The sequence below is a fragment of the Poecilia latipinna genome, unplaced genomic scaffold, assembly GCF_001443285.1.
Source record: "Poecilia latipinna isolate Pla-1442-1.1 unplaced genomic scaffold, P_latipinna-1.0 Scaffold243, whole genome shotgun sequence".
NCBI classification, from domain to species: domain Eukaryota; kingdom Metazoa; phylum Chordata; class Actinopteri; order Cyprinodontiformes; family Poeciliidae; genus Poecilia; species Poecilia latipinna.
In genome coordinates, this window is record NW_015112859.1 from 415,139 (window position 1) to 441,650 (window position 26,512).

The 26,512-nt window shown below is 40.5% G+C and overlaps 2 protein-coding genes across 3 annotated transcripts in view; one reads left to right on the plus strand and one right to left on the minus strand.

The window, feature by feature from the left end:
* Positions 1-26,512, minus strand: part of LOC106947472 (uncharacterized) — a 146,982-nt gene that overhangs the window by 76,215 nt on the left and 44,255 nt on the right. Inside the window, exons 7-12 of the mRNA XM_015032488.1 lie at positions 23,344-23,401; positions 22,941-22,976; positions 22,410-22,623; positions 5,742-21,257; positions 3,236-3,520; positions 3,027-3,114 (exon numbers count right to left, since the gene is read on the minus strand). Of these exons, the coding sequence (XP_014887974.1) occupies positions 3,027-3,114; positions 3,236-3,520; positions 5,742-21,257; positions 22,410-22,623; positions 22,941-22,976; positions 23,344-23,401 (16,197 nt within the window). The remainder of the gene's footprint in view (positions 1-3,026; positions 3,115-3,235; positions 3,521-5,741; positions 21,258-22,409; positions 22,624-22,940; positions 22,977-23,343; positions 23,402-26,512) is intronic.
* The window catches only part of LOC106947489 (hexokinase-2-like), an 8,547-nt gene continuing 7,631 nt past the window's right edge, over positions 25,597-26,512 (plus strand). For both annotated transcript variants that reach the window (XM_015032517.1, XM_015032516.1), the window contains exons 1-2: positions 25,597-25,831; positions 25,929-26,162. In XM_015032517.1, the coding sequence (XP_014888003.1) occupies positions 25,686-25,831; positions 25,929-26,162 (380 nt within the window). In that variant the 5' untranslated portion in view covers positions 25,597-25,685. The remainder of the gene's footprint in view (positions 25,832-25,928; positions 26,163-26,512) is intronic.

Consider the following 26,512-nt stretch of genomic DNA (forward strand, 5'->3'; position numbering starts at 1 on the left):
GATTAGAAAAGGCAACTAAATACCTCACTCATTCTTCGGTTACCTAGCAACTCACTCATTCTATGGTTGCCTAGCAAGCAACATGTTGAGTAACTAGCGCAGCAGCAGTTTCAGGTTTCGCCACTGTGTCTTCCTATTGCTGAAAATAAAAAACAACTGCGTGGAGTAAAAACTGTCAATCAGACAAGAAAAAACTAAAAAAAAGCTATTCCATCCCATCAATATTTTTTCACAATAGAAGAAAAATTCACCCGAACTTATTACTGATGATTTGAAATTCATGTCACGTCTGAGTGACTGTAGTCATTTCCCCACCACTAAGCTAATCCTGTCGAGTCGCTCAAACAGCCATCCCAGAATATTCATCAGCTGGTTAATAAACCATCCGCATAATAAGGGAATAAAGTTGTTTTCAAACGTATTTGCTTCCTCACACTGCTTCAGTTCCCGACTGAAGAGCTGCGAAGTGCAGATGTAGTGTGAATAAAACTATTTATATTTAGAGGAGCTAATTATTTTTATAGGGAGAAAAAGGTGTTTCACTCCATAATAAACTTAAATTAAAAGGGTATCATAGAATTACAATTATAAGAATTTGCTGCATCATCTTGGAGTCAAATCAGAATTTTAAACTGTCTCCCAACGCTTTTATTTGTTTTGAAAATGTTGCCGTCTTGATTTTACATCACTGCAGATAATTGCAGAGGATTTTAGTTGCAAATGAACCGCCCTCCTGCTCCTCTCTCCCGGCTTCAGTTCTCTCTCCTCTGGAAATCTGCCAGACAGACCACTTAGTGAAACTGACAAAAGATGAAGAAGGATGCAGCTCCTGGCTTTGCTTTCAGAGCATGAAGATTATTCTTAAAAGCTGCGCCGTCGTACACAGTGACGCTGCTTTTGCAGGACGAGGAGCTCAGAGTGTTGGAATGAGGGCCTCTCTTTGAGAGAGGAATCAAAATGATCGTTTCCTGGTTGAACTGGGGTAAGATGTTGTTTTCACACAGAAACTGAAGCTCTGGCGGTCCCCAGGATTTAATACAGATAAAAGATAAAAGTTCTGCTTTAGAAAATGGATTATCCATCCATCCATCCATCCATCCAAGAAGGTCTATCCATCCATCCCTCCATCCTTCAATCCATCCATTCTTCCATCCATCCATCCAATTATTAAGGCATACATCCATCCATCCATCCATCCATCCATCCATCCATCCATCCATCCATCCAAATAAAATTATAAGTTTTAACTAAAATATCATCCCTTCTTTGAAAATCTGTAATAAATTAATGAAAATGTCTGAACATGGAGAATTCCCACTGTGGTTTCCACCATCTGCAGCGATCACAGCCTAACCTTACACTTGTTTAAGGTTGTGTTTCCATAGAAATGTAATATTGTTGCCATGCTACATTGTTTTCTGCAGAAACACAGGCACTATTTTTGTCTTTAATGTGATAACTGCTGGCCAGGAGCAAAGCAGGGAGCCATCTCTTTCTGCTGAGCATCTGAGACAGAGGCAGGGATGTTCGCTGAAGAAAACGAGGGAAGCTAAATTAATGATGACAAAAGTTGGGCAAAGTCAGGAATTTAACGTAACTCTGAAAACTGATAACTGAACAGGGACTTTGATAAGTTTCACCAACATTTTCAGAAAATGATTAGACTTTAAAAATGTCAAAGGGAAGGCAGGAAGAAAAATAAATCATAAAAGTTCCAGTGAGTCAAATTTAAAACTTTTTAAGACCTTTTTTAATGCCGTCTCAAGTTAAATTTAAGTCAGAAAAAACTATAAATAAAATTCTCCTGTATTACATTCAAGCATAGTAGTGGCTTTTTTCTCCACACACTATATATGGCTTCTACACCCTTAAAGTCGCAATATGTAAATTAAAAAACAAACATGTTTTTTACATATTTGTTAAAACTGTCACTATGTTGTGACAATATGAGACAAATAATCAGTGAAAAGATCGATCTCCTGCACCTCCTCCAAATGGACGATTCCCAACCAAAAACAACCAACCAGAGCCAGGAGGCGAGTCTCAGCGCTGTCAATCAACCTCATGTACTAGCGGCGAAGTGACCTAAACCCTGTTAATAATTTGCAGCCTGTGTTTAAAACAAGAGACCAAATAATTTAAATGGATTCCACCAATTATCCAGCCAGAACTATGCCATTAACCCATTAACCCTAGCCAGACAATATAGCTGGAAAATGTGTTATGATATAAGCATTCCTTATCAGTCTGTATCAATAATTATTCATTACCTTTTTGTTTCAAATATCTAAAACACCTTTTCTGTTTTAGCCACAGTTTTAAGTCCACGCTGCTGTTTCTTTTATTTTTAAGCAGTAATGAGGCATGGTGGCAAAATCTTACAGTTTCTGCTAAATATACTCAACAATTTGTTGCTAGGTAACCAAAGAGTGAGGGAGTTGCTAAGTAACCAAAGAGTGAGTGAGAGAGTTGAGTCCACCAACTCTCTTTAGCTAGCTGTGAGCAGCTAAAGCCATATTCCTCTGCCTACATCCCCCAGAATGCTGTGTGGTGTTTGGTAAATATTCTTTCAGATGTATTATCTATCAATACTGATCACATGCCAATCACGACATATATTGTTATTGATTTATTGTCCAGCTCTGGCTAGAAGCTTGTTAATGGCTAAGGCTAATGTATGTATATATTTGAGCCTGTAAGTGTAATTTAGATTCATTACGGATAAAAGAAATGTCTCTACCTAATTTCCGATGTTGATGACTACTAAAATCCTTAATGGAAAACATAATTGTTGCAAAATCTTTAGGCATGGCCAGAAATTCAACCAACACACAGGGAAAGAGAGGCAAAGCATCATACAAACACAGAGAACCAGCATGTCAGTGTGTGCAGAGTGATGCTATCATAATTAGGCTTATGTGAAAGATCCAGAGTCGATCTCTGGATCTACTCTGAAGATATTTTGTCTTGGTACTAAGTGTGTAGGAGAAAGAGATGAACCAGGAGAGGGAACCAGTGCTTCCTACCTCATGGAGTTGTAACCTCACTTTGTTGTAAGCCTTCAGCCAGCGAACTTTAGCTGGAGAGCAAGGCGGTGGGCCGTCGTCAAAGAGACTGGGAAACAAGAATACACCAGTTGTTTACCAGTTTCATGAGAAACTATCAACATAAATGTTGCATAATCCTGCAATTTTAACAACAAACACAATAATATTAAAAAAATTTAATTACAAACCAAGTTTGTGTTAGATTTGTGTCATCGTGTTTCGCCAAACTCTGCTTTGGGGAGACAACTGAAGAATCCTTCCGGTCTTTGTTCACACCAGATTCTGGAAGTCCGTTCACTTCCTTCTCCAGCTCTTCATCCTCAAACGATTTGGAGGCCTCACTGCACAGAGGCGTACGGGCGCTGCTGGGGGGGCAGGACTCTGGAGGGTGGCGGTCCTCGAGTTCAGAGCTCAGCTGGGAACTGACGGGGCTCAGGTTCCCTGATGAGTCAAAATGGCTGCTGTCCAACGGACTGCAAAGTGAGAGTTTAGTTAAAATAATCAGTGTAATAAGTAGAAGGTTTAGAGAAAAATTGTAATGGTGGGCACATTTCCACTAATCTGTTAATGTGATTGTTTAGCATTTTTGCAAGCTTAGCTTCACCTGGGTTAATTTTTTCAGATAAAATCTAAAGCCCCAAATTACTTTGTTGATTTGTTAGGCTTTCTGATGAGTAACACTTGACATCTCTGTTAAAGTTTTAGTTATAATCTGTTAATAATTCTTCAAATAGAAGTTTATCTTCATGTTCTTATTTTGAAGTGGTTGAAAATAGAAGTTCCATTTCCTCTCCTCGCATCCTCTTTTTTTTCTCAATGACTATTTCAACCAAAAGACATACAGGAGCAAAATATAAACATAAATTCAATATCTAACAGGTATTATTGAACATGTAAATTGTAATGTCAAAATTTAATTGGTGTTTGAGGGTTGTAGTCCTGCAGGGGTAGATATAATTTAAATTGAAGTTAGCGTTTAGCATTAGTTCTGCTAAATACTGTGTTGTTGAAGAGCTTTGGGGTTAGTATAACTAACGTTTTAGTTAGAGGTGCCCACCACTGCAATGTTGATTCTAAAAATAATGTCCATTTAAAAAATAATCACTAACAAAAGGGAAAGGAGAATAAATACTCAACCACTGGAGGGACTAGTAGGGTTCAGCAACAACTAAACACAGATATTTGAAGTTTGGATTAGATTTGGAGAACAGAAAGTTGTTTTCCCAACTTTTTGGATGGTGTTAGAAAACTCAAGTATTCCAGTCACTCAAACTGCGTATCTACTTTGTGTTTTATACAGAGATATAGAGATTTAATAGTTCAGGACCCGTCTGATACTAAAGAATATACAATTCAAAGTTAAGATAAAAGAGGATGCAACACAATTTCTGAAATGTTGAAAACTTTCTGAAGCAGAAGCCACAGATATAATTCACTGTTAGTTTACATAATTGTTACTAGAATGCAAGTGGTTCTGAAAGCTGGCTGTATTTGTGTGAACACACAAAGCTGCAGAACCTTCAATTTTGTAAAAAGGCTCACATTCATACCTATGTAATTTGCACATTACCATTGCCGACATTTAATTCATGGTTATTTCTACGAAATCTTAGTGCAAAATGTTTTTTCTGACAAAAATATTACTTCGAGAAGCTTCCTAGATCCACCTTTAACTCAAATAAGAAATAACTCCAATGTAAATGCAGTCTGAGCTCAGCTGATGTAAGTCAGCCCCTACATAATGAAAATAACAAATAACTGACTTTGAAGGGGAGAGAAAGAGAGAGAGGTGTGACTGCTGGTTGATTGAGTTTCCTAACGAGGAAAGTGGCTCTGCGCTTTAGGTGGAATGATTTACTTAGTCTTGGTTGTTTGCCAGATTACTTCTCACTGTTGCTTTTAGTCCAGTGTCCAGGCTGCCTCCACGGTCTTTACTGCAACACCATCATAAATCTACCGGACTTTGATTCATCTAAATTAATTGGCTGAATCTTGGGTGTAATTCAGAGAGCTGCAGGGGACAAAGGAAGGAGGGACTTTGTAACCGCCTCAGCAGTAGAGCGCTAATAAATAAAACCATCACTTTCTGCATTCATTGAACCTCCATCACAGTCAGGAAGCCCATAAGTAAGACGGCGTAATGTGCCTGCACTATATTTTTACACTTGAAAGGAAACACCTTTTCACATGTGATGATTCGCTAAAGCTTTGGCAATAAAACTCAGAATGAAAGGGTGTTAACGGCTTTGGATACAAGGTTGTAGATTATTTATGAGATCCAAACTATAAATATTTTCATCAAAGTAAATTTAACTATTTACTAAGAACTAAAGTAAAACTACCAGATGGAAAATGGACAAATGGGCAGAAGTACAAAATACAACACATATTAGCCATAACAATGTGACCATCTGTCTACTTAGTGAATATCCCACTCTTCTGCCAACAAAAGAGGTCTTATTAGATAAGGCACAAGCAAAAGATATGTTAGAGTGTTTTAAAGTAATTAATCATTTTGGTGCAAGTCAACAGAAAACAAACATCCTTTATAAAAAATAATGTACATGGTTTCAATGGTCACAATGTTATGACTGCTCAACAGGAAATAATGGGAAATAGGGAAGGATATGGGTTGCATATGTTTCTACAGAGATATGATAAATGAATAATGTCATTTATCATACAGATACTAGCCTTTTCGCTGCTTCCTTCATCAACAGATCTTTTGGTTGTTCTGTTTCCAACTCTGCTTGCCTGGTGTCGAGTGTATTTTCTTCGCTCTTATCTAACTCACATGGTGTAAATGTTACCTGAGGCTTATCTAAGCTTTCTGACAGAGAACCTGACAGAGACGGGATGCCAGATTGTGCCATTTGTGCTAAGGTGTCACAGCTTCCTGTTTTAGATGTCTCTGTTGGTCCTTCCATATCACTATTGTCTGCACTTTCAGTTTCCCCAGAACCTGGGGATGGTTTGTCAAATTCCAGCTCATCAAGTTCTTCTGCCGGTTTAGGAGATTCACTCTGAGGCTGGGCTGTGACCACAGGTGGGGTGGATTCAGGTTTGGGAGAGTCGGAGGTGCCAAACACTGAGCTCAGTTTCAAGCCAAAAACGGATGACGCACTTGGTGTTTCCTCTTTTCCTGCTGGCTTTTCGTCCTGGAAAATACCAGCTGAAAGATTTTTAAAGCCTGAAAAGAGACCACCATCTGTCTGTTGAGGCTCTGAGGGTTTAGTGACTGAAGATGTAGTGGAGAAAAGGGATCCGATAGATGTTGTGCCTTCAGTAGCTGCAGACATGAAGCCAAATTTAGGGGTAGACAGAATGGGCATATCAAACATGCCTTTGGTTTCAGGGGCTGCAGATGGTATACTTTTGGAAGACTCTTCAGTAACAGGCTCTTCTGAATGCTCAACAGCCTCCAGACACTCTGCCTTTTGTTCAGGGTCTTTAGTTTTTACTGTTGATTCAATGAGAGAATCATCTTCCGTTTTGTCTTTTCTTTCTGCCTCCTTAACAAGCCCTTTTTCAGGTAGGTCAGAATCTTCTGTGGTTTTAACTTGTTCATCTTCAGTTAAGGTCATATTATCTGCATTTGCCTTTTCAGAGTCCTGAGGGTTTGCCAAATTTGCAGGAGCTTCTGCTTGTTCAGATTTTGTGCCAGTTTGTTCAGGTTCCTCTGGTTTTGTTGTTTCTTGACCCTTGAACATGCCAAAGAGGTCACTGGTGATGGATTCTGGCGCAATGCTACTTGGAAGGCCAAAAAATGAGCTTTTCTGTTGTTGTTGTTGCTGCTGTTGCTGAGGCTGACGAGGAGTAGGGGACGATCCAAAAAGGGATCCTGGAGAACTTGAAAAAAATCCACCAACAGTTGGTGATTTATTTGGTGCACTTGGGGTGGAGAACATAGACATGAAGCCAGAAAAGGAAGATGGTTCAGGGGGTCTCTGCGGTCCTGATTGTCTTGGACCAGCCATTCTCGGTCCTGCCATTCTAGGTCCAGCCATTCTCGGTCCTGTCATTCTAGGTCCAGTCATTCTCGGTCCTGCCATTCTTGGTCCAGCCATCCTTGGGGCTCCCATTTGTGGTCCTCCCATTCTTGGTGCTCCCATTCTTTGTCCAGGTGGGCCAGATGGTCTGACCATTTCTGGTCTCTGCTGTTGCTGTGTTGAACGATCAGCAGATGCTACTGAACTGTTTTCAAAAGTTTTTTCTTCACTTGATGATGAAACTGCCGCAGAAATTATATCACTTTCACAAATTGTGTCTACTTTATGCACAGGATCTACATTATCTTCTGGTTTTTGTTCAGCCAGTTCTTTTGGAATTTCAACAGATGATGCTTTCAAGTCTTTTTCACCCATTTCTCCAGTGGGTTTTTCTGTAATTTCTTTGACAGAATCAATGTCAGTTGCCTCTTTATTTAGGTTTTCTAGACCTGTGACAGTGGCTTGCTCCTCCCCAGGAACCTTTACTTTGTCAACGTTAGATACAACTGTTTGTTGCTCATCAGCAACTACCAAAGTCCCATCACATGATTTTTCAACATCAGATATGATTGTTTTTTGTTCACCAACTAACAAATCCTCATCAGGTAATTTCTGAACATCAACAGCCGGTGGATGTATCTCAACAGCATTTCTCAAGGTCTCTTCAGTTTGTTTCACATCTGCTGCTGAAATCTGTTCTTCATCCTCAGCCTTCAAAGGCTCCTCAGATGATTTTTCATCAACTGTAACTGATCTGTCTTCAGACAGCTTTATAGCATCCTCATGTGATTTTCCCACATCTTCAACTGAAGTCTCCACAGCAAAATTTAAATCCTCTTCATTTCCCTTCTCTGAAGGAATGTCCACATCTTTAGTCTTTGTATCTTGAACTTCTTCTACGGCAGTAATAGAGGTTTCTAGTTTATCCAAAGAATCTGTTATATTTTCTGGTATTTGAGGGGAGTCATGTTTTTCTGATAACTGACTGATCCCAACTATTTCAGATTCATTTTGAGTAATCATTTCTAATGCAGCAGTTTCTGGTTGTGCAACCATTTCCTCAACATTTACTGCACCTTCTCTTTCTTTAGGTCCACATGGGATGTCTGATTGTGATTCACTGACTTGTTTTACATCTTGTGAATCCACAAATGTCTCTTTCTCAGAAAGATTACTTGTAATGTTCAATGACTCTCCAACAGAAGTTTCAACTGTCTCTGAGGCATTTTGAGAAAGGTTTAACTGTACTGTGGCTTCTTTGTCCACATCTTGTGAATCTCTTTGAGGAACAGAAGCTTCATTAACATTTTTAGAGACATTGTTGACGGCATCTTGGACATCTTGACATGTCTCCTCTACATTAATTTTTTTCTGAACTGAAATTATAGAAACAGGTTCAGTGGGTTCATGTTTTACAGTTTTATCATGGTTATTCTCTGCTTCTTCTGAAGGTGCTTCTGCATCTAAAGACTTTAATGGCTCAACTACAACCTCCTCTTTGACAGGAACACTTTTTTCTGGCTCAGTTTTGCTTTCCTCCAAAAAGGACATACCAAATAGACCAAACCCAGTTTTAGATTTGTTGCTGTCAGTATTCGAACCAAGTGAAAACACAGATGACACTTTAAAAGCACTGTCTGATTCAGTTGTTTTAGAAGCTGTTGGTTGTGCTTCTGGTGGCTGTTGACTCTGTCCACCGAACATGGCAAACAGCCCCTTCCCTGAGATCTCTGGGCCACTGGGTTTTGGTGGTGTAGCTGTTTGTCCAGGTGTGCCTACCTTAGGCCCTGTTTGGGACTGACCCCCAAGACCACCAAACTTGGAGAACAACCCTGTACTAGGGGTGTCTTTTTGTGTTGCTGAACCTGGTAGGATGCCACCAAACAGAGAAGATCCTGGTCCTCTGGGTGGAGGGCCAGCCCCTGGATGAGCCCTGGGACTTGGTGCTTGTTGAGGCACAGCTCCACCAAACATGGAAAAGAGACCTTTTCCTGGAGGTTCTTTGGGTGGTGGCCCCCTGGGCCTCACACCTCCAGCAGTTGGACCCCTTGGGCCAGGTGGTGGTTGACTAATAGAACCACCAAACATAGAGAACAGACTTTTTCCCTGGGGTTCTTGTGGTGCTGACTGTGGTGGTATATCTTTGGATTCAGATGAAGATGGTGCACTTGACCCACCAAACATGGAGAGTAACCCTGTCCCAGGAGCATCTTTAGTAGATGAGCCAGGAATAATGCCCCCAAGTATTGATAATCCAGTCTGGGAGGGAGTTTGTTGCGGGGATGCTGAAGAAGCACTGAACAGTGAAAATATGCCTTTTCCTGCTTGTTCATCAGTTTGTTCAGCATTGGGCAGATCACCCTTAACAGCTGCACTGTCTTCCTTAGAGATAATAAGTTCCTCAGTAGGAGCACTAATAGGAGGTGGCTCAGGCACAGATAAAGTGACATCTTCACTTTTCTCATGAAGATGTTGGACATCTTCAGGTGATTTAACATCTGAAACTAAGGTTTCAGATGTTAAATCTGAAACCTTAGGAGCACTAATAGGAGGTGGCTCAGGCACAGATAAAGTGACATCTTCTTCACTTTTCTCATGAAGATGTTGGACATCTTCAGGTGATTTAACATCTGAAACTAAGGTTTCTACTTTCAGAGACTTGATGCTCAAGCAGTCAACTTCTCCTGGCAGTTCTGTACTGGGAGATTTGTTTTCATTCATAGTAACTGACTCTTGAGATGGTTGAACACATTCTGGTGACTCTTCAACAACCTGACAGGCCAGGTCAGTGAGAAGTTTTACAACTTCACCTGGTGATGTGTCTGATGTTAACTCTGTGTTTTCAGAAATCGATTGAAGTTTGTCCTGAGGAACCTCAGTAGTCTCCGATTTATTTTCAATCTCTGAAAGGGTAGTGCCTATTGAGGTTTTATCTGTCATAATGTGCTCAGAGTCTTGTTCATTTATAATTATCTGATTTGATGTATTCAGTGAAATTGGTATATCTGGAAAGCCAGTCTTAGCCTCACTGCTCAATGGTTCAACAGATCCCTGTATGGTACTGTCTTCTAAAGTACTGGTATCTTTAGATGCATCAGACTTTACTAAAACATCAACATCAACTTCCCTTTGCTCTAGTGCTGTTCCTGCACTTGATGTAGTATCATCAAAGACACTAGCTTCTGGAAAATTAGGTCCATTACTTTCAGGGGTACCACGGTTGGTCTCATTATGCTCTTCTTCTGGTGAACTGGCAGCTGATATGAAAATGTGGGGCAGTCTAACATAAGGCTTTTGATCCCCCGATTCCATTTCTACCCCAAAAGGAAGTGTGTCTGAAGAACTTATGCCAATATAGATTGACCTTGGAGGTCTGCTTTTTTCTTGTGAAGAAATTTCTTCGAATTCACCCCTAACATTGGCAGACTGTGTAGATATAGCTTGTTTAAGCTCTTCTAAACCTTGCTGTTGTGATAGGTCCGATTGAGATGCTATTTCACTTATTGCGGCCAATGCTTCTTTACCATTTGATTTTGATTTAGTCTCTTGCAATGCTAGTGGAAATAGTGGAGATTCGTCAGAGCTTTGAAGTCCTTCATGTAGTTTATTACCTATTGGTTTAACTGGGAATGGTTCAGAAGGAGGTAAGTCATCAAATGTTTCTTTTCCTGTGCAAGAATTTATTTCCTGTAGTTCTTGACACTTTTGAGAAGGAGATGTGGACTTAATACTCTGTGATGATGCACCCTCCAGTGTCCCAGCAGACATTCTGTGACTTAAATCACTTGATATTAAACCTATTTGTTGTGATTCAGTGCTTAGAGGTAGTTCTGGAGACAACACTTTCTCCACATTTGCAGACTGATCTTTGGATGCCTCAGATGAACAAGCTAGTTTATCTTCAGGAGTCACTGATCCTGATTCAACATAATCCTGACCAAGAGTTGTTGTGAGTGGCACAGAATCTGCTACAGTAGAAAATTGTGAATTTGAGGAGATTCCCTCTATGTTTCTGGTGTTATGAGTAACTGGGACAAGATTATCTTGCTTTTGTATTGAAAGAACGTGGTCTACAGGTTTTGATTCAGTCTTGGCATAGCTGGAGATAGCAGGTGATTTTGTACCAACAGAAGATTGTGAGTCCAAATTACTAAAAAGTGAAATCAAACCCTTCACAGAAGAAGATCCTGCTTGTGTTGAAGCCACTTGTGACTCTTGTGATTGAGATGCAAAGCCCTGATTTTGATAACTTCCTGTAACATATAACCCTGGCATTGTGTGATGACTTCTGGCAGTTTGTGAAACAGATACACTAGTTTGTGAAACGCACTGTATTGGATCCATATTATTAGAGGGTAAGGCTGGTGTGTAATTATTTTGTGCAGTGGTGTGGTGTTGGCTTATGCTTGGTGGCTTTGAGAGATGAAGAGGTACTTTTGAATCATTTGCAGCTGAATTGGTGTCTCTTTGTACAGGCTGTGCAACTGCAGGTGCCATAAAATGTTCAGCACCACGCTGTGCGTCTACAGACAAAGGGATAGCAGCTGTTTGGGATCCACCTGCACCTTGTTGTGTAGTGCAAGAAACAGAGGAGTGCCTACTGTGTGTCACTGCTCCATTTTCTTCAAACTCTTCTGTACTCCCATAACTATCCACAGTTGCCTGCTTAATAAGAATTTTGGGTCTATGGTTCACATCCTGCTGTGTAGTCGTGTCTTGTTTTTGCAACGTTTGTGTCTTTGGCAGAGGAATTGCAAATTCTGCTCTGGGGTGTGGACATTGGTGTTGAGAAACTAAATATTGAGTTGGCAGTTGATATTTTACAAAAGATATTTGTTCAGGTACACTATTGACTTGTTGATATGCACTATTAAGTGACAACTGAGTAAATCCAATGTCTTGTGTAGACTGGGGAGTAAAAAGCTGAGGAGGCTGTATTATCCTTTCAGTTGCAACCAGAGGTGCAAATGCAGATTCCAAATTCCTTCCTGTTCCTCCATGGATTTCATGATGTGTTCCAGCATGTGTGGTTATGCATGCATCATTTGAATGTTCCGATAACTTTCGAGTTTGAGAAAATGTAATGTCACTTCTGAAATCAATAGTGTTTGCAGGTATATATTGTTGCTGAGAATTTATTCTGTGTTGAGATGGGACACAAACCGAAGAAGTAAAATCCGTTGCACCTTGAAGGTCAATTATTGATTTGTTTTTAACATTCAAACTTAGATCCACAGTACCCACAAACGTTTTCTTTTCTGGGTCCCTTTCACTTTGCCATTTTTTGGTAGTTTCTTTCTTTGCTTTTGCAACAGTGAAGTTCATTGGCTCTCCATCTTTAGGTTCAATTTGATTGTTTGAAAGGTTATACGTAACAAGGTTGTCTCTAGCTGAGAAATCTACAGGCTTATTGTGTTGCCGTGGGTCCTTATATGGGGTCCTAGAAGGAGAAAATGCTTCATTACAATGAGAGGTAGATACTTTTCTGTGTAGGGTCTCTGTTGTAAAAACTTCTGTCATAACATGTCTTCTTTGTTGACATACAGGTTGCTCCACAATGAGTGGTACACCACCACAAGGATTCCTTAATACATGTGTCCTATTTCTGACTAGTGGCACAACTTCACATGGTAGTACAATAGGAGCTCTTTCAGACTCCTTCTGTGGGGATTTTGGGGACATGTCCAAAGAGCTTCTGATGGAGTTAGCAGGTGCAGTAGTTTCTCGAGATTCACTATGCACAAGTCTTTGTAAAGGCTTCTGGGGTTCTACCAATGCTGTCTGATTCCTTTTAGGGTGCTCTTGGGGAATGTGTACCTCCACTATTAAGGGGACACCAACAGAATCTTTTTGAGAATATATTAAGCTTGATCGTCTTGAGCGAACCAGTGAAACTGGATGTGAAGGCATACTTGTGTCAGGTACAGAGGCCTTTGTTGACATGTCTAATGTGCCTTTAACTGAATTTGCTGGAGCTGTACTGTTTGAATTTGATTTAACAATAGTCTGGGATGCAGTTGAGTGTTGCATAACTGTGTAGCCAGGAATGGACTGCTGTAAAATACAGACCCCATTTCTGTTTGTGATTTGGCTTTTTTGCCCAGAGATCATATTTTGAGACTGCATTTCGCTTGTTGATTCCATCTGGGTTTGATCAACTATCAGTGCAACACCAACAGAATCTCTCCTGGCAACTGCTCTTGCACTTGACTTTTTAACAAGTGAAACTGCTTCGTCTGTGATAAACTCATCTCCAGGCACTGTTTTTCCCAACATGACTTGAGACGGCTTTGGTGACATATCTAACACATTAGTGGCATTTGACGGAGGAAAAGCAACATGTTTTGTTCCCAGTAACTGAGAAGGTGAGTGAATTGATTGCATTAATGTGTCATCTTTGCTCTGCCAAGAGTGTGGCTGAAGTGATTCTGGGTTTAACTGACATGGAAGTGGTTGTGCATTTGGAGATAGACAGGTATAGTCAGTAAGAGGTTTTCTAGTTGTGATATCTTCATTCAGAACCACTGCTTTTGAAGTTAAAGACATAGAAGTCATGTCTTGTGTGGTTTTTAGTGAGCTTGGGAGTTCCTGGAGAGTTGGTGTATGACTAAAGTCTTTCATCTCAGGTTTATTCAATGATGACACTGATTTACATGTCAGGTCAATGGATTCTTGGCGACTTAAACTTTGGTCTCTCTCATCACAAGCAAATGGTTTTCTATTGGTCAATGACAATGCCTCGCCAGCAGGATCCTTTGTTGGCACAACAGTTTTCTGTGTCAGCTGTGTGTTTGACTTGACAGACATATCTAACGTGGCTTTAATTGAATTTGCAGGTGCAGTTGTCTTCTCATATTGCTGAGTCTTTTCAAAAGACTGATGAGAAACAAGTGCAGAAACTGGACTCTTGTCAGGGTAAACCTGAGTAGAATCTGTTGCAACTCCAATTGAACTCTGTTGTTTTGGCAGCTGTTGTTCCTGACTGTCCACTTGTTTTCTCATTGCAGGGCTCAAAAGCAGTGAGGTTCGTGCTGGTTGTTTTGACTCAGTTCTTGATGTTTTTTGGACAGTTTCGCCAAGATTGGACTCTTTACTGGAAGTATAAGACACTGTAGAAATTGATTTTTCTGATGTAAAATTGGTGCCAGGAATCTTCGACGATACAGGAGATGCACAAGTCAGCTTGGAGGAGTTGTCTTTATCTTTCTTAGAAAACTCAGAATCTTTTTGACTAGACTTTGCTTCTTTGGTTGTACTAGCAAAGGCTTGTATTTCCTTTGCATGGACTTGGCCATGGACTCCTAGCCTGGACAGATGTCTTGCTGATTGATTTTGTTGGCCAACTGTATCCCTGTGGCTGGTCTGTGATATGGTCAGACCATCCTGTAATGGGCTTACACTAGTACTTTTTGAATTTGGCCATTCAATTTCCTCTTCTTCTACTTGCTTAGTTAGATCTACAGCAGTTGTGGTTTTATCTGGCATGTCCACATTTGCCTCAAAATCAACTTGCTTTTTTTCTTTGAATTTTTTTAACTTGTACTTCGTAAAGTCGACAGCCTCATTCCTAGGTGCAGGTTCAACACCATCATCAGTTCCATCTTTTTGTTTGGTAATGTTTTTGTTTATTGCGGGTGAAAAATCTAAAACTTTATGGCACATTTGAGAGTCACCAGGGGAGGTAAAGCACTTCTGGTTTCTGTTGTATAGGTAGGCTTCACTATAAACACTTGAAGTCTCATTCAATATATGCAGCTTTGGTTTAAATACCTTAGGGATATCTTGTGGCTCTTTAGGAGTCTCAGAGACAGTTTGGGTCATTGGTGAGGTACTTTTCTCTTTGCATATCCCAGTGACAGTGCCTTTATTAAACTGAGATGATACTGTTTTATCTGCTTGAGATGGTTGTCTTGTAAGGTGTGGTCTCTTGGAAGAAATAGAAGGCACCATTGGGGAAGATGCTTTTGCTACAGAAGAAGCAGCAGCTACTTGTCCTGATGGAGTTGAAGGACTGGTTGTCTTACCGTCAATTGGAGCATTAGGCAGCTTCCTTCCCAACTGTATTTTTGAAGTTGATGGGGAAGTTTCTGAACGTTGACTGGAAACAGATGCTGAAATGGTAGATGTTGCTGAAACTGTCTGAGTCTTACTTGTGTTCGTGTTAGTAGAGTTTGCTCTGAATCCTGAAAATGTAGAACTTACTTTTTGTTTTGATTGGTCTGCATTTGTATCATCTACATGTGCGATCCTGATTTCTGGAATAGGACATTGTCTGTTTTGAGAGATTTGTGGCAAGTAATGTTGAGGAGAATGGCTTGGTGTGAGTATATCTTTAAGTCTTTGATCCTTCCAGTAGGGCCCTCCGTGCCCCCCTTTTAGAGACTTCAAGCTAAAGTCAGCAGCTTCCATTAGTTCCTCTTGACAAGAGTAACCATTTTGGACAGACTCCACTTTTATCTTTTTAAGCTTATACACACTAAAGTCAATAGGTTGCTCTGCTTGCGATGTTACAGACTCTTGAAACATTTGAGAGAAACTCTGCATATTCAAGTTCATTATTTTTTCACCTTTTCTAAGAGCAGCAGTCAGATCCATTGGTGCATCGTTCAATAATAAGGCATTCTGCTGATTGTCTGAAATGCAGAAACCTCTACTTTCATCATTCAGGGGGATTTTGAAACCACAAAGGGTCACTTTATCAGTTTCTTTTTGCTTCAGAATGTTAGCTATGTTTTCAGTAATATTTCCCAAAGTTTGCATATCCTCGTCTGTAGCACAGGCGTAGAGATGCCTTCCAGCTTTATCAGTTAAAAGAGAATAGATGTAGTTTTCATCTGTATAAACATAATATCCACAGTCTCCTGCCTCAGCTGGCCACCACAGCCCATGTTCTAATAGTGACATCCACTGTTGGTACCACTCAGAGTCCTCAAACAGCATATAATCTTCTGTATCGCCTCCAGTGCCTGCTGACTTGCTTAAATTAAGAGCACTGCGTCTTAAGTCGACGGGTCCTTTTTTTGTTGAAAGTCGCTTTAAAAAGTCAGTTGCTGATTTTAAATCAAAGTTGTCATTTTTCAAGAAATTATCTACAACACATTTGTCCTCCACTTTGCCAGACTCTTGAACACTGCATTGCGTGAGCGACTGACACCTATTTAGACGTCTCTTTGATTTTTCAGTTGACAGATTTATTGCACTACCTCTTGCAATCCATGGTTTACTATTGCTATCAAGATCATTCAAGTGGTCACAGCTGCTCCAAGCTTTCTTGTTCCGGCAGCTCATGTCAAACAACACCAGATCTTCATATGTTTCAAAAAAGCGGTTTCGGCTCTCAAAAAGCTGGGTGGAAGTATCCCTCCAAGGATGAGCAGGTATGTTGAAGTCACTGATGTTCATTTCTTTAGGATTTAAAGTAACGCGGTTGTCTAGTTGAGGAGCTTTAGCTGTAGGAGGAATATAGTCGTGGCATGTTTGGTTGTGAATTTGAACATTGGTGGCCAGAGCTTCAGCTTGGACATAATCATTGAGTTGCTGCCACAGCAGAGCTTCTATGAGACACTGATGTTCATATAACTCTGGAGGAATCACTCCATGTTCTGTAAAGTTGTATAACAGATCCTTGTAACCATATTCATCTGATGTCCCATACAGGAGATGCTGGATTTCTTCAAGATAACGCTGTGCTGGGGAAATTGTATCATCTTGCCTAACCTGTGACTGTGGAAGCTGTTCCTGGGTATCAACACCACGAGTAACTGAATTAGCAGGAGCTGGGAGTGTTTCTATACTTGAGGAAATTTTCTCCTTATTCTGTGGTAATGTTTCAAGGGAAGCTTTTTCCTTTTCCTTTCCAGGAGCAGAAGTGCTGATGTCACTAGAATTTGTTTTGAAAATGCTAGATAACAAGCCAGTAGATGTCCCAGTAGAGCTGTTTTTTGGGTCTTCTGTCCCAGGTGAAGAGGACTCCTGCATCTTTGATGATGGCTCTTCCGTGACATTAAACAGACTGGAGAGAAATCCTTTTTGAGCTGGAGCTTTTGTCTCCTTATCAGAGGATGCGTCCTGGAAGGACTGAACTTCCACTGGTTTCGTTCTCTGAATCTGTGGTCTACTCTGACTTGAACGTGGCTGTTGTTGCTGCTGTTGCTGAGTTGACTGAGTTAACTGAGGCGCTACCTGGTCAGAAGATGAGGATGACTGTTCTACAGTGGCTGAAATTTTGGTTAATAGACCAGAGAATAACCCCCCAGATTCAGGCTGGGGTGGATTTTGTCCTGCCTTAACTGCTGCTTCTCTAGCCTGAGGAGGTTTTGCTGATGGTTGTTCTTGTACATTGTCACCAGATGCAAGTTTGAGAAAACCTGAAAGCAGGCTTCCACCTTGATTAGCTTGCTGTGTTGTTGTTTGTAGAGGACTTGCTATTTTACTAGGTTGTTGTTGTACCTGCTGAGGTGGTGATGGTCCAAACAGACCAGATAAAAATCCACCCTGCTGACTGGTTTGAGACGATGGTTCATTGGAAGGCTGCCCAGGCTTACTGCCCTGCTGAGTACTAGCTTGTTGGCTGGGCTGTTGTGATACATTATCGCTGGAAGCTAATTTGTTAAACAGTCCTGACAATAACCCACCCTGTTGTGGCTCTGGAGCAGAAGCAGGGGGTTGTGGGGGTATCTGGTTTTGTCTACGCAGAGGTTGTCTGTTGCCTTGTTGGGGTTGCTGCTGATGTTGTTGATTAACAGGGGACTGCTGCTGAGCTGGAGTATTAGACCCCGAGGAGAACAGTCCAGAAAGAAATCCCCCCTGTTGATTAGATGGTTGTTGAATTGTCTTGGGGGCTGGTCTTTGTGCTTGTTGCTGAGTTGGTTGACTTCCCACTGTTTGCTGTGGCACACCCACATCTGCAATTTTATTAAATAATCCACTAAGCATCCCTCCAGGACCACTCGGCTGCTGCTGTGGAGGCACTTGGTTATGTTGAAGGTTTTGTCTACTGCCTAGTTGCTGATTTGGTTGGTTCTCAGGTTTTACAGTCTGTGGTTGGTTTTGTGAAGGTTGAGGTGGGTTTACAGGAGCAGATTCTTGTACACCAATTCCAAACAGCCCAGACAGCAAACCCCCTTGACCAGAAGATGGTTGCTGGGGTGTAGATTCTGAGAGTTTTAGTAAGCCCCCAAGTAATCCACCTGATTGAGGTGCTGTTGTTGGTTTTGAAGCTGCATGTTCTGTAATCGTGCTACTTTGTTGTGGTTGCTTTAAATGCTCATCTGAGGCTATTAGTCGCCTTTGTTGGTCTGTTTGATCTTTATCAGGAGGAAGACTATCTGTGGATCCTAATTTAAATCTTGACAAAAGTCCAGTCGACTCAGCATGTGAATCTGATCCTTGAGGCAAGTGTTTTTCTGGCCCATCCTTAACCATTGTTTGCTTAGCGTCACTTGGCTGGGAATCTTGACTTGACTGGACTGGCTGGGTCCCAGTTACTGTATCTGTAGCTTTTTTCAACAGTCCAGAAAAGAGCCCTTGACCTTGAGATGGAGGCTGGCCAGACTGACCTCCTGGGGTTGTTGACTGATTTGCAGAACCCGAAACAGTATCAGAGGCCAACTTTAGGAATCCAGAAAACACTCCTGATTGTTGCGGCTGTGGTTGAGAGGAAGGCTGGGAAGGTGATGAAAATATACCAGAAAACAAACCACTCGGTTGAGACTGTCCTTCTCCTTCCTGGGTTTTCTTATCGGATGACACAGATTCTGTTGGTCCTATTTTTAACAACCCAGAAAGAAATCCTTGAGGCTGTGAGGTCTCTGGTTGTGATGTGCCTGCATTGACCTTGGGAGGTTCTTGGTCTTGGGAAATAGCATTTATTTCCTGCAAAGTTTGCCCCTCAGAGGACTGCTCTGCACTGGAAGCAGTATCTTTTGGTGTGTCGGGAAATATTTGCTCAGAATGAGGTTCAGTTTGTTCACTAGGTTTGGTAAGTGTCACAGTAGGAGTCACTTGGTTTTTTTCTGGTTCTTTGGCAGGTTCAGGTGGAGTCACCTTAAAAAGGTTAGAAAACCAGCCGGTTCCTGTGTTTTGTTTGGGAGCACTTTCAAGAAGTGAAGAACGACTTGGAGAGGGAGACCTTGATGGAGCAGGCGTTGAAGTATTTGAAGTGACATTAGAATCTTCCCCTATTCCAAATTTAAGAATCCCTGACAACATACCTCCTTCTGCTTTAGGTGCTGTTGTTGTGGAAACATTTTCTGACAAAAATGGAATTTTCAGTTTGCTGCCTAGAAATGACTCCTCGGCAGGCTTGGTATCACTATGCGAGGGGTTTTCTGGAGGAACCGCAGACATGAGGGTGGAGAGAGATTTCTTAAAAGGACTGAAGAATCCAGTTTCTTCTGAACTTCCCTCAGGTTTTGCTTCAGACACTGAAGATGTTCCTCTTTGCTGAATGTCAGGTAGCTCACCAGAGGACTCAGTCTCTGGAAGAAGTTCTACTGACCCAGTTGCCGTTTCTTGGGAAAGCTCAATTGATCCGCTTCCTGTATCTGGCAAAAGATCAACTGATCCACTTGCAGAACCTGGTCTTATCTCTCCTGATGACTGCTGCTCTGTTTGTGAGCCTTCTCTACTAGGACTGGTGCCTCTACTTACTTGCCCTTGTTGGGATTCTTTGCTTGCAGCAGATGGACTTCTTTGCTCCGGTGGTTGTGGTGATGTCTCTCTGGGAGATGGTGAGCTGGAAAAAAGCCTCAAAGGACTTAGCCTTCCTAACATGGATTCAAACCCAGATGCAGACTGGTTACCAGCTGTTGAACTACTTTGTGCCTCTGTGGGAGCTTGGGTAGGCGTCTGGTTGGCCTCCACTTGTCTACTGGTCTCAGAGGATTGAAAAGGCAAAAGTGACTGTAGAGAGAACTTTTTCTCTGTTGAGGGCTCCTGAGAGGCAGGCGGAACTATGGCCACTGGTGGAGATGTACCACCACTTTTGGGAATAAATGCAAGCAGCTTGGAAATTCCTGATTCAGTTTGGGGTGGTGTTTGGGAGGTAGGTGGTTCTGTTGCAGATGCACATTGAGTTTCAGGGGTTTCGGTATTAGATTTAGGGATAAATGATAACAATTTTGAAATACCAGAATCAGTTTGTGGTGGCTGGGGAGATGAAGTACTAGAGGCTTCTGCCTCAGTTGGAGACTTTGCTCCTGTGATTGTGCTGAACAATGAGCTCATTGCATTTTTCACCCCAGTTATGCCTTGTTCAACAGGACTTTCCTCTTTAACATCAGGTTTGGTCATATTACTGTCATTGTCTTCAGGTGGTAACATTTTTGCATCAGTTGGTAGAGCAGGTAGTTTTCTTCTTGGTGGCTTGGGCATTGATTCATAGCTGTTCACCTCCTCCTCTTTCACTGCCAGGTATTCAGACACTGAGTGGACTAAGCTCCGCAGTTCACCCATTGGATCTATGTATTCATCATCTGGGTCCTCCACAGGAGATAGCATTGGATCTTGTTGATCAGTTGTTCTGCTTTTTCTTGAAAAATCTTGTCCTTCAAAATGTTCCATATACTTGCCAGAGTAGCCATAGCTTTCATATTCAAAATTAGCATCTCCCTCAGTGAATGTCAGATCTTCCAGTTCTTCCTCAGATCCAAATGAGTACTGCATCTCATCAGAGCCAAGCGAGTTATAGTCAACACGTCTTCTGACCCTAGAAGCTTCTTCCCTCGCAGTCTCCTGCTCACGAAAAGCAGCATAGTTCTCCAGAGTGTCTTCTAAAGCGGTTTTGGCCCACAATCTGGTCTTGTAAAGGAGACTCTCTCTGTCTGTCGGTTGTCTCAGCTGTTTGACTGACGGGATTATGTCAATTTCAGGAGGAGATGATTCATCCTCAAAGCTGCCGGCTGCCTTGTAAACTAATCGTACTTCCCCACTGCCAAAGCCATGCCTCTGTCTGGGTGCCCCGTCATTTGGCTCCAGCATGTCCTCTGGGGATAGACCATCACACTCTACCGTCTGATAAAATCTGCTGCCTTTAGACTCACAGCTGTCACTGATCCGGTAGATGATACTTTTATCTTCATCCTCCCAAAGTTTCTGCTCAGTGTCTAAATAATCATCCAGTACACCCGAGTTAGGCAGATTATATTTACTCTCCCAGTCCTCCACACCCATACCTGAGTCTACAGGAATTATTCTAACGCCTCTTTTGCTGTTTGATCGTCTAGATTGGATAAATAAAAGTATATCATGCAGGAAGAGGTGGAATGTGATGCAAAGAAAGAAAAATAAAGGAAGGAAATCATAGAGGAACAACAGAGAGAAGCATTAAACATGATCTAAAAGAAAAGATCAAAGAAAGTCAGAGTCAATGTACATACAGATGAATAAAAGAAGACAGGTAAATGTTTAAAACGACAACAAAATGCATGACAGGTTCATCGCTTTAGCCTAAAAACAACATCTGCAGTTGTTATACAAAAGAAAGCTTTCTTAGAAAGGTTTCTTAAAAATATTTAGAAAAACTACTGATTTACTGAAAGTGTCAACAAAATGTTAGGGTAATATTAAATAACTAAAGCCATACAAAAAGTTTTACAGTGACACAAATGTCTGAGAACTTTCTGGCTTCATTTTCTCACATTGCTCTGAAATTATTATGTAATTACCTGCATGTCCAATCATTTTGAAAAACAAACAAAAAAACTGGCTTTTATCATGCTTTAAATCATGCTTTAGTCATGCTTGCTATATGTCTACAAAACATTATCAATCAACTATTAACAAAAAAGTGTTTCCATTAACCAATGTCAACACAGCCAAAAGAAAAACACATCATTCCAGAGCCAAAGATTTTCATCAAAAATGTTTTTTCAAAATTGGTGCGTTTCTATTAAGTGAATTTATTATTTAAATGTCCAACTGTGCAACCTAATAGCAGATTTTCAGACCTTCGCAGAGGGGGATAAGTCCAAAAGATTGGTTTCACATTTAAGTATTGGCCGATTATTGATCTCACAAAATTAGGAAAAATTTTGGAAGATCAGCTGATTTATCGGTGTGCAACTATTTTCTAAATCAATTGAATTAGAGGAAAACCTCCCAATATAATCCATGTCTGGGGTTGCTTCTCATCTGAAGACTTCCTTTCACTTTGGTCAAAAAGTATTAATTTGCAAACAAAATTCATTAAAAAAAATCTCACTTTTGACACTCCTCTACGGTAGATTGGGGATTTGTGAAAACACAAAATAATCTCCACACTTGTGTTACTGCCAAAACTTTTAACCCAGATATATATGCAGATATACACAAGTGAATTACATTTTTGCCAGTATGTGATGCTGCATAGGCAGAAAAACATGTCTGTGTTTACCTGTTTGCCCTCGTTTCTCTATTGTCTAGATCGTAACTGTGAACAGAGTCAGACTCCCTCGACAGGCTCTGATGCTGGACTCTACGGCCTATGGGGTACTGATGGACGGATGAATTCGTCTGGGAAGTGTTGTGGAACCGCGGTGGCCGGTTCCCAGTTTCACTGGGGTAGTCGCTGTCTCGGTCGTCCACGGCGCTGTCGTGGTCATCATACGCTGGAGTGGAAACAACGCAAATACTTTAAAGAAGCATTTCCACCTCCATTTTTTCAGTTTATAACCTCACTATGAGATGTAATGCGTTTTAAGGATGGAAAGAAAACATTCAGGCAACAAAATATTTGAACAAATGGCTCCCTCTTGTGGTAGCAGGCAAACAACACAACAAAATGAACGCTGTGTGACTGACAAAACAATGAGACTCCACACAAGATTTTTTTGTAGCGAGACAGCAAACCATTCTGCAACATGCAAATATGGAGAGAAAAATGGATCACAGGTGGTAAAAAACACCAAACAACCTCTTTACATACTTTGCTGATCACTCCATCCAAAATAACTCCAACTGCCTGGTGGGATGAAGGAGAGTTTCCAAAGAAGAAAAGTAAACTGTGTTACTGAAAAATTAACTCTGTTGTGCATGGAAGTAAACCAAATGTGTTTGACTGGATGAAATATGTGTCAAAGTGATGAGCTATCTGCTTTTCTGTCAAGAAAGAGCGAAATTAAATTACTCTAAATTTTTTTTATACAATTATCCTGCCAAATTAGAACCAACACATCGGTCATTAATCAAATTTGTTTTAAGATAAAGACAGATACTCATTTATGTTTGAATTCATCAGTTAACTTCTAAAAAAATAAATAAATAAATAAATAAGAACAAAGACTTGTTTCTACCTGCATGCACAAAATAATGACTGTCTGTGGACTTACAGCACTGTGACGGCATCGACGCCATTCTTCTTCTCTGGACCTCTCCTGGTAAGGGATACTGGGAAAAAAGAAGCAAAAACAACAGGAAAGGTGAAAAAAATAAAGAATAAGATGATTTTAAAGTGATTCCTGCATCTGTTCCCTGTAGTTATAACCTTTATTTGACACAAGGTGGCAGCAGAGAGCCAAACAGATTTTATTTATGAAAGCAAATAAAATGGACAGATTTCAAAGAAAAACTAGATTTTGTTTTAATTTGATGAAAATTAGTTTGTATTTCTTCAAGACAAAGACATAAGTAATATTTAAAATGTATAAATGCAGCAGGGAAAATCAGACAGGGATGCTTTAAGGTAAAACTTTCCAAGTAAATGAAAGATTAACAAAAAAAAAAAAAAGAATCAGACAACAAGGAAAAATGTTTTAGTTTCACCTAAAGACTCTGTACATTACAATGTGAAACAGGGGTTGTACTAAAACAGTGTTCATGTTGTAGTTGAGATTTAGTTTTATTTTAAGACCCTTTGAACTGAGTTTAGATAAAACTTTAAACTCTGGTATTTTAAAAGAAAAAAAAAAGTTTTATTTCCTCCACAGTTTAAATTTCTTAATGCGAAAAGCTCTTTTACAGAATAATAAAAAAATAATGATTAAAAAGATTAAATTCTGTTAAAACTTCATCTGGTAGTTCAAATATTTACATATAATATANAAATATAAATAAATAAATTGTGGAGTACCCCCTGTTGGTCAGGGCTCCTAGAATCGTCTCATCACTTTTCACCCCTTTACCGCGCCCCTGCCTATCAACAACTAGACTGATCAAACTATCAGAAGATTCCTTGCATGGGCCAAGCAGGAGATCGTAAACAAAGGAGGAGGAGATAAATACTTTTAAATACAAGTACATTCAAATCTGGTGGTTAAAAAATTAAAAGTTTATGGTATTGTGAAAATAGACCCTCTAATTGCATAGCCACTTACTTCCGGACTTTGCAGTCAACAAATGGCCTGGACAGATCCTATGGAGAATGCAGCCCCTAAACATGAGCATAAGTTTCAAGTTTTCCATGTAACACAATTCTTGCAAATAAGAGTAGCTAACTTGTACATCATGAAAACAAATTCTAAAATGAAAAACAAAAAAAACTAATTATCATTATTTTCTGTTGGTATAGCACACTGATTTATGGGCATTGTTGGTTATTTATCTTACGCAGAAATCAGAATTGTCAAGTTTTAAGTAGCAAAGCTAATCTAAAATTACCAATATCAAAACAAAGCATCCAGCTTGGAACTGAAGTTAAGTTGAATTCAATTTAACTGAAGGACAATTAAGTTGAATTCAAAATAATTTCCACATACAAATTTCAACTTTGTTAAATGGAACACTATTACTTGTTCCTGGTTCAGTCATCCAGTATCACAACTGTTTGTATAAATCCTTAAAATAAAGTACTGCATTTTCCAGACTATAACTAGTACTTTTTAGTAGCTTGACTGCTCCTCTGATTTATATTCAGGCGTGTCTTAAATATTTTTTTCTCTTCATGATGTATTTTTTGACTGAAGCAACCAATACTCTGAAGTGACTTTTAATCCCAAAAATACAGTAATACTTCTGAGCATCACTAATGGCATCCCGACTCATACCATAGTTCGAGAATGATGTAAAACATAAAAGTTTCAGTATAAATTCCTTAAACATCAGAGGGCAGCAAATCACAAAAACTGGGTACCGTATTTTCCGTACTATAAGGTGCACCGGATTATAAGGCGCATAGAATAGACGCTACAGTAGAGGCTGGAGTTATGTTATGCATCCACTAGATGAAGCTGCACTAAACGGAATGTCAACAAAACAGTCCGACTCCGGTTGGCGAGGAGAGCCTTTCGCGACTGGGCCAGGGCATGGCCGGATGATGGTCACCCTTCTCTGTTCGCGCTCAGCATGTTTGTGGTGCTAAATGACCTGCAGACGACCTGATTCTAGACGGTCGGTAGGTAGATAGGTCAGTCAAACTTTATTAATGGATTACAAACCATCGTTCTGACAACTATCCCAGCATGCAACATGCGCTTTCTTCTTCTACCGGCGAAAATGAAGTCGGCGGCTGCTTACTGTAGTTGCTAGACTTGTTGTGGCTCAATATTGGTCCATATATAAGGTGCACCGGATTATAAGGCGCACTGTCTGCTTTTCCTCAAAAGCAGACAGTGCGCCTTATAATCCGGTGCGCCTTATATATTGAAGGTTTTTAGGTGCGCCTTATAGTGTGGAAACTACAGTAATCTGTTTTTGTCACTGTCCTGATGATGTGTTGTCCTGCAGGTTTGAGAAGATGATCAGTGGGATGTATTTGGGGGAAATCGTTCGGCTAGTGCTGATGAAGCTGACGGAGAAGAAGCTGCTGTTTAAAGGGGAAGCGTCTGAGGCCCTGCATACTCCAGGAACGTTTGAGACAAAGTTCATCTCTATGATTGAGGAGTAAGTGTGAGTAAAAATATTCTCAGAATCCTTATTAACCAGACAAGTTGACTATTAACTTATTTGTGTTTTTTTTCTTTGTGTGTCGTTGGTTCAGGCCGGACAGTGGTCTGGAAAATGCCAAAAAGATTCTGACTGAATTGGGTCTGAGGTGGGATTTGGTTGACGCCCGTGTGGTTCGACTTGTCTGCGAGACCATCTCCTCACGTTCTGCTCGTCTCTGTGCTGCTGCCTTGGCAACCATCGCCAACCGTATTCTTGCCAACCGAGGGCTGCCTCATCTGAAGACGACAGTGGGAGTGGATGGGACCGTCTACAAAAAACATCCCAAGTAAGACACAAGACGAAGTGCTTGATCCATCTTAACCTCTCAAAATTATGATCAACAGCTCTCCTGGCCCTTTGAAAGTCTTTCAATTTCAGTTTTTAAAATTTCCTACCTGGTTATTTGGCATATCATAGAACAGAAGTCACCAACAAGGTGGCCCCAAAGACCATATGTGTTGCTCATGGAGTTGTTCCAAAAATAGGAATTCATTAATCATCAAATTATGTAATTAAAAGTCAAATTATGTTTCAAACTAGTAGTCCTTCATTTATTTGATTTCCTGTTTTCCAACTGACAAATACAGTTGTGGTCAAAAGTGTACATACACTTGTAAAAAATCATAATGTTATGGC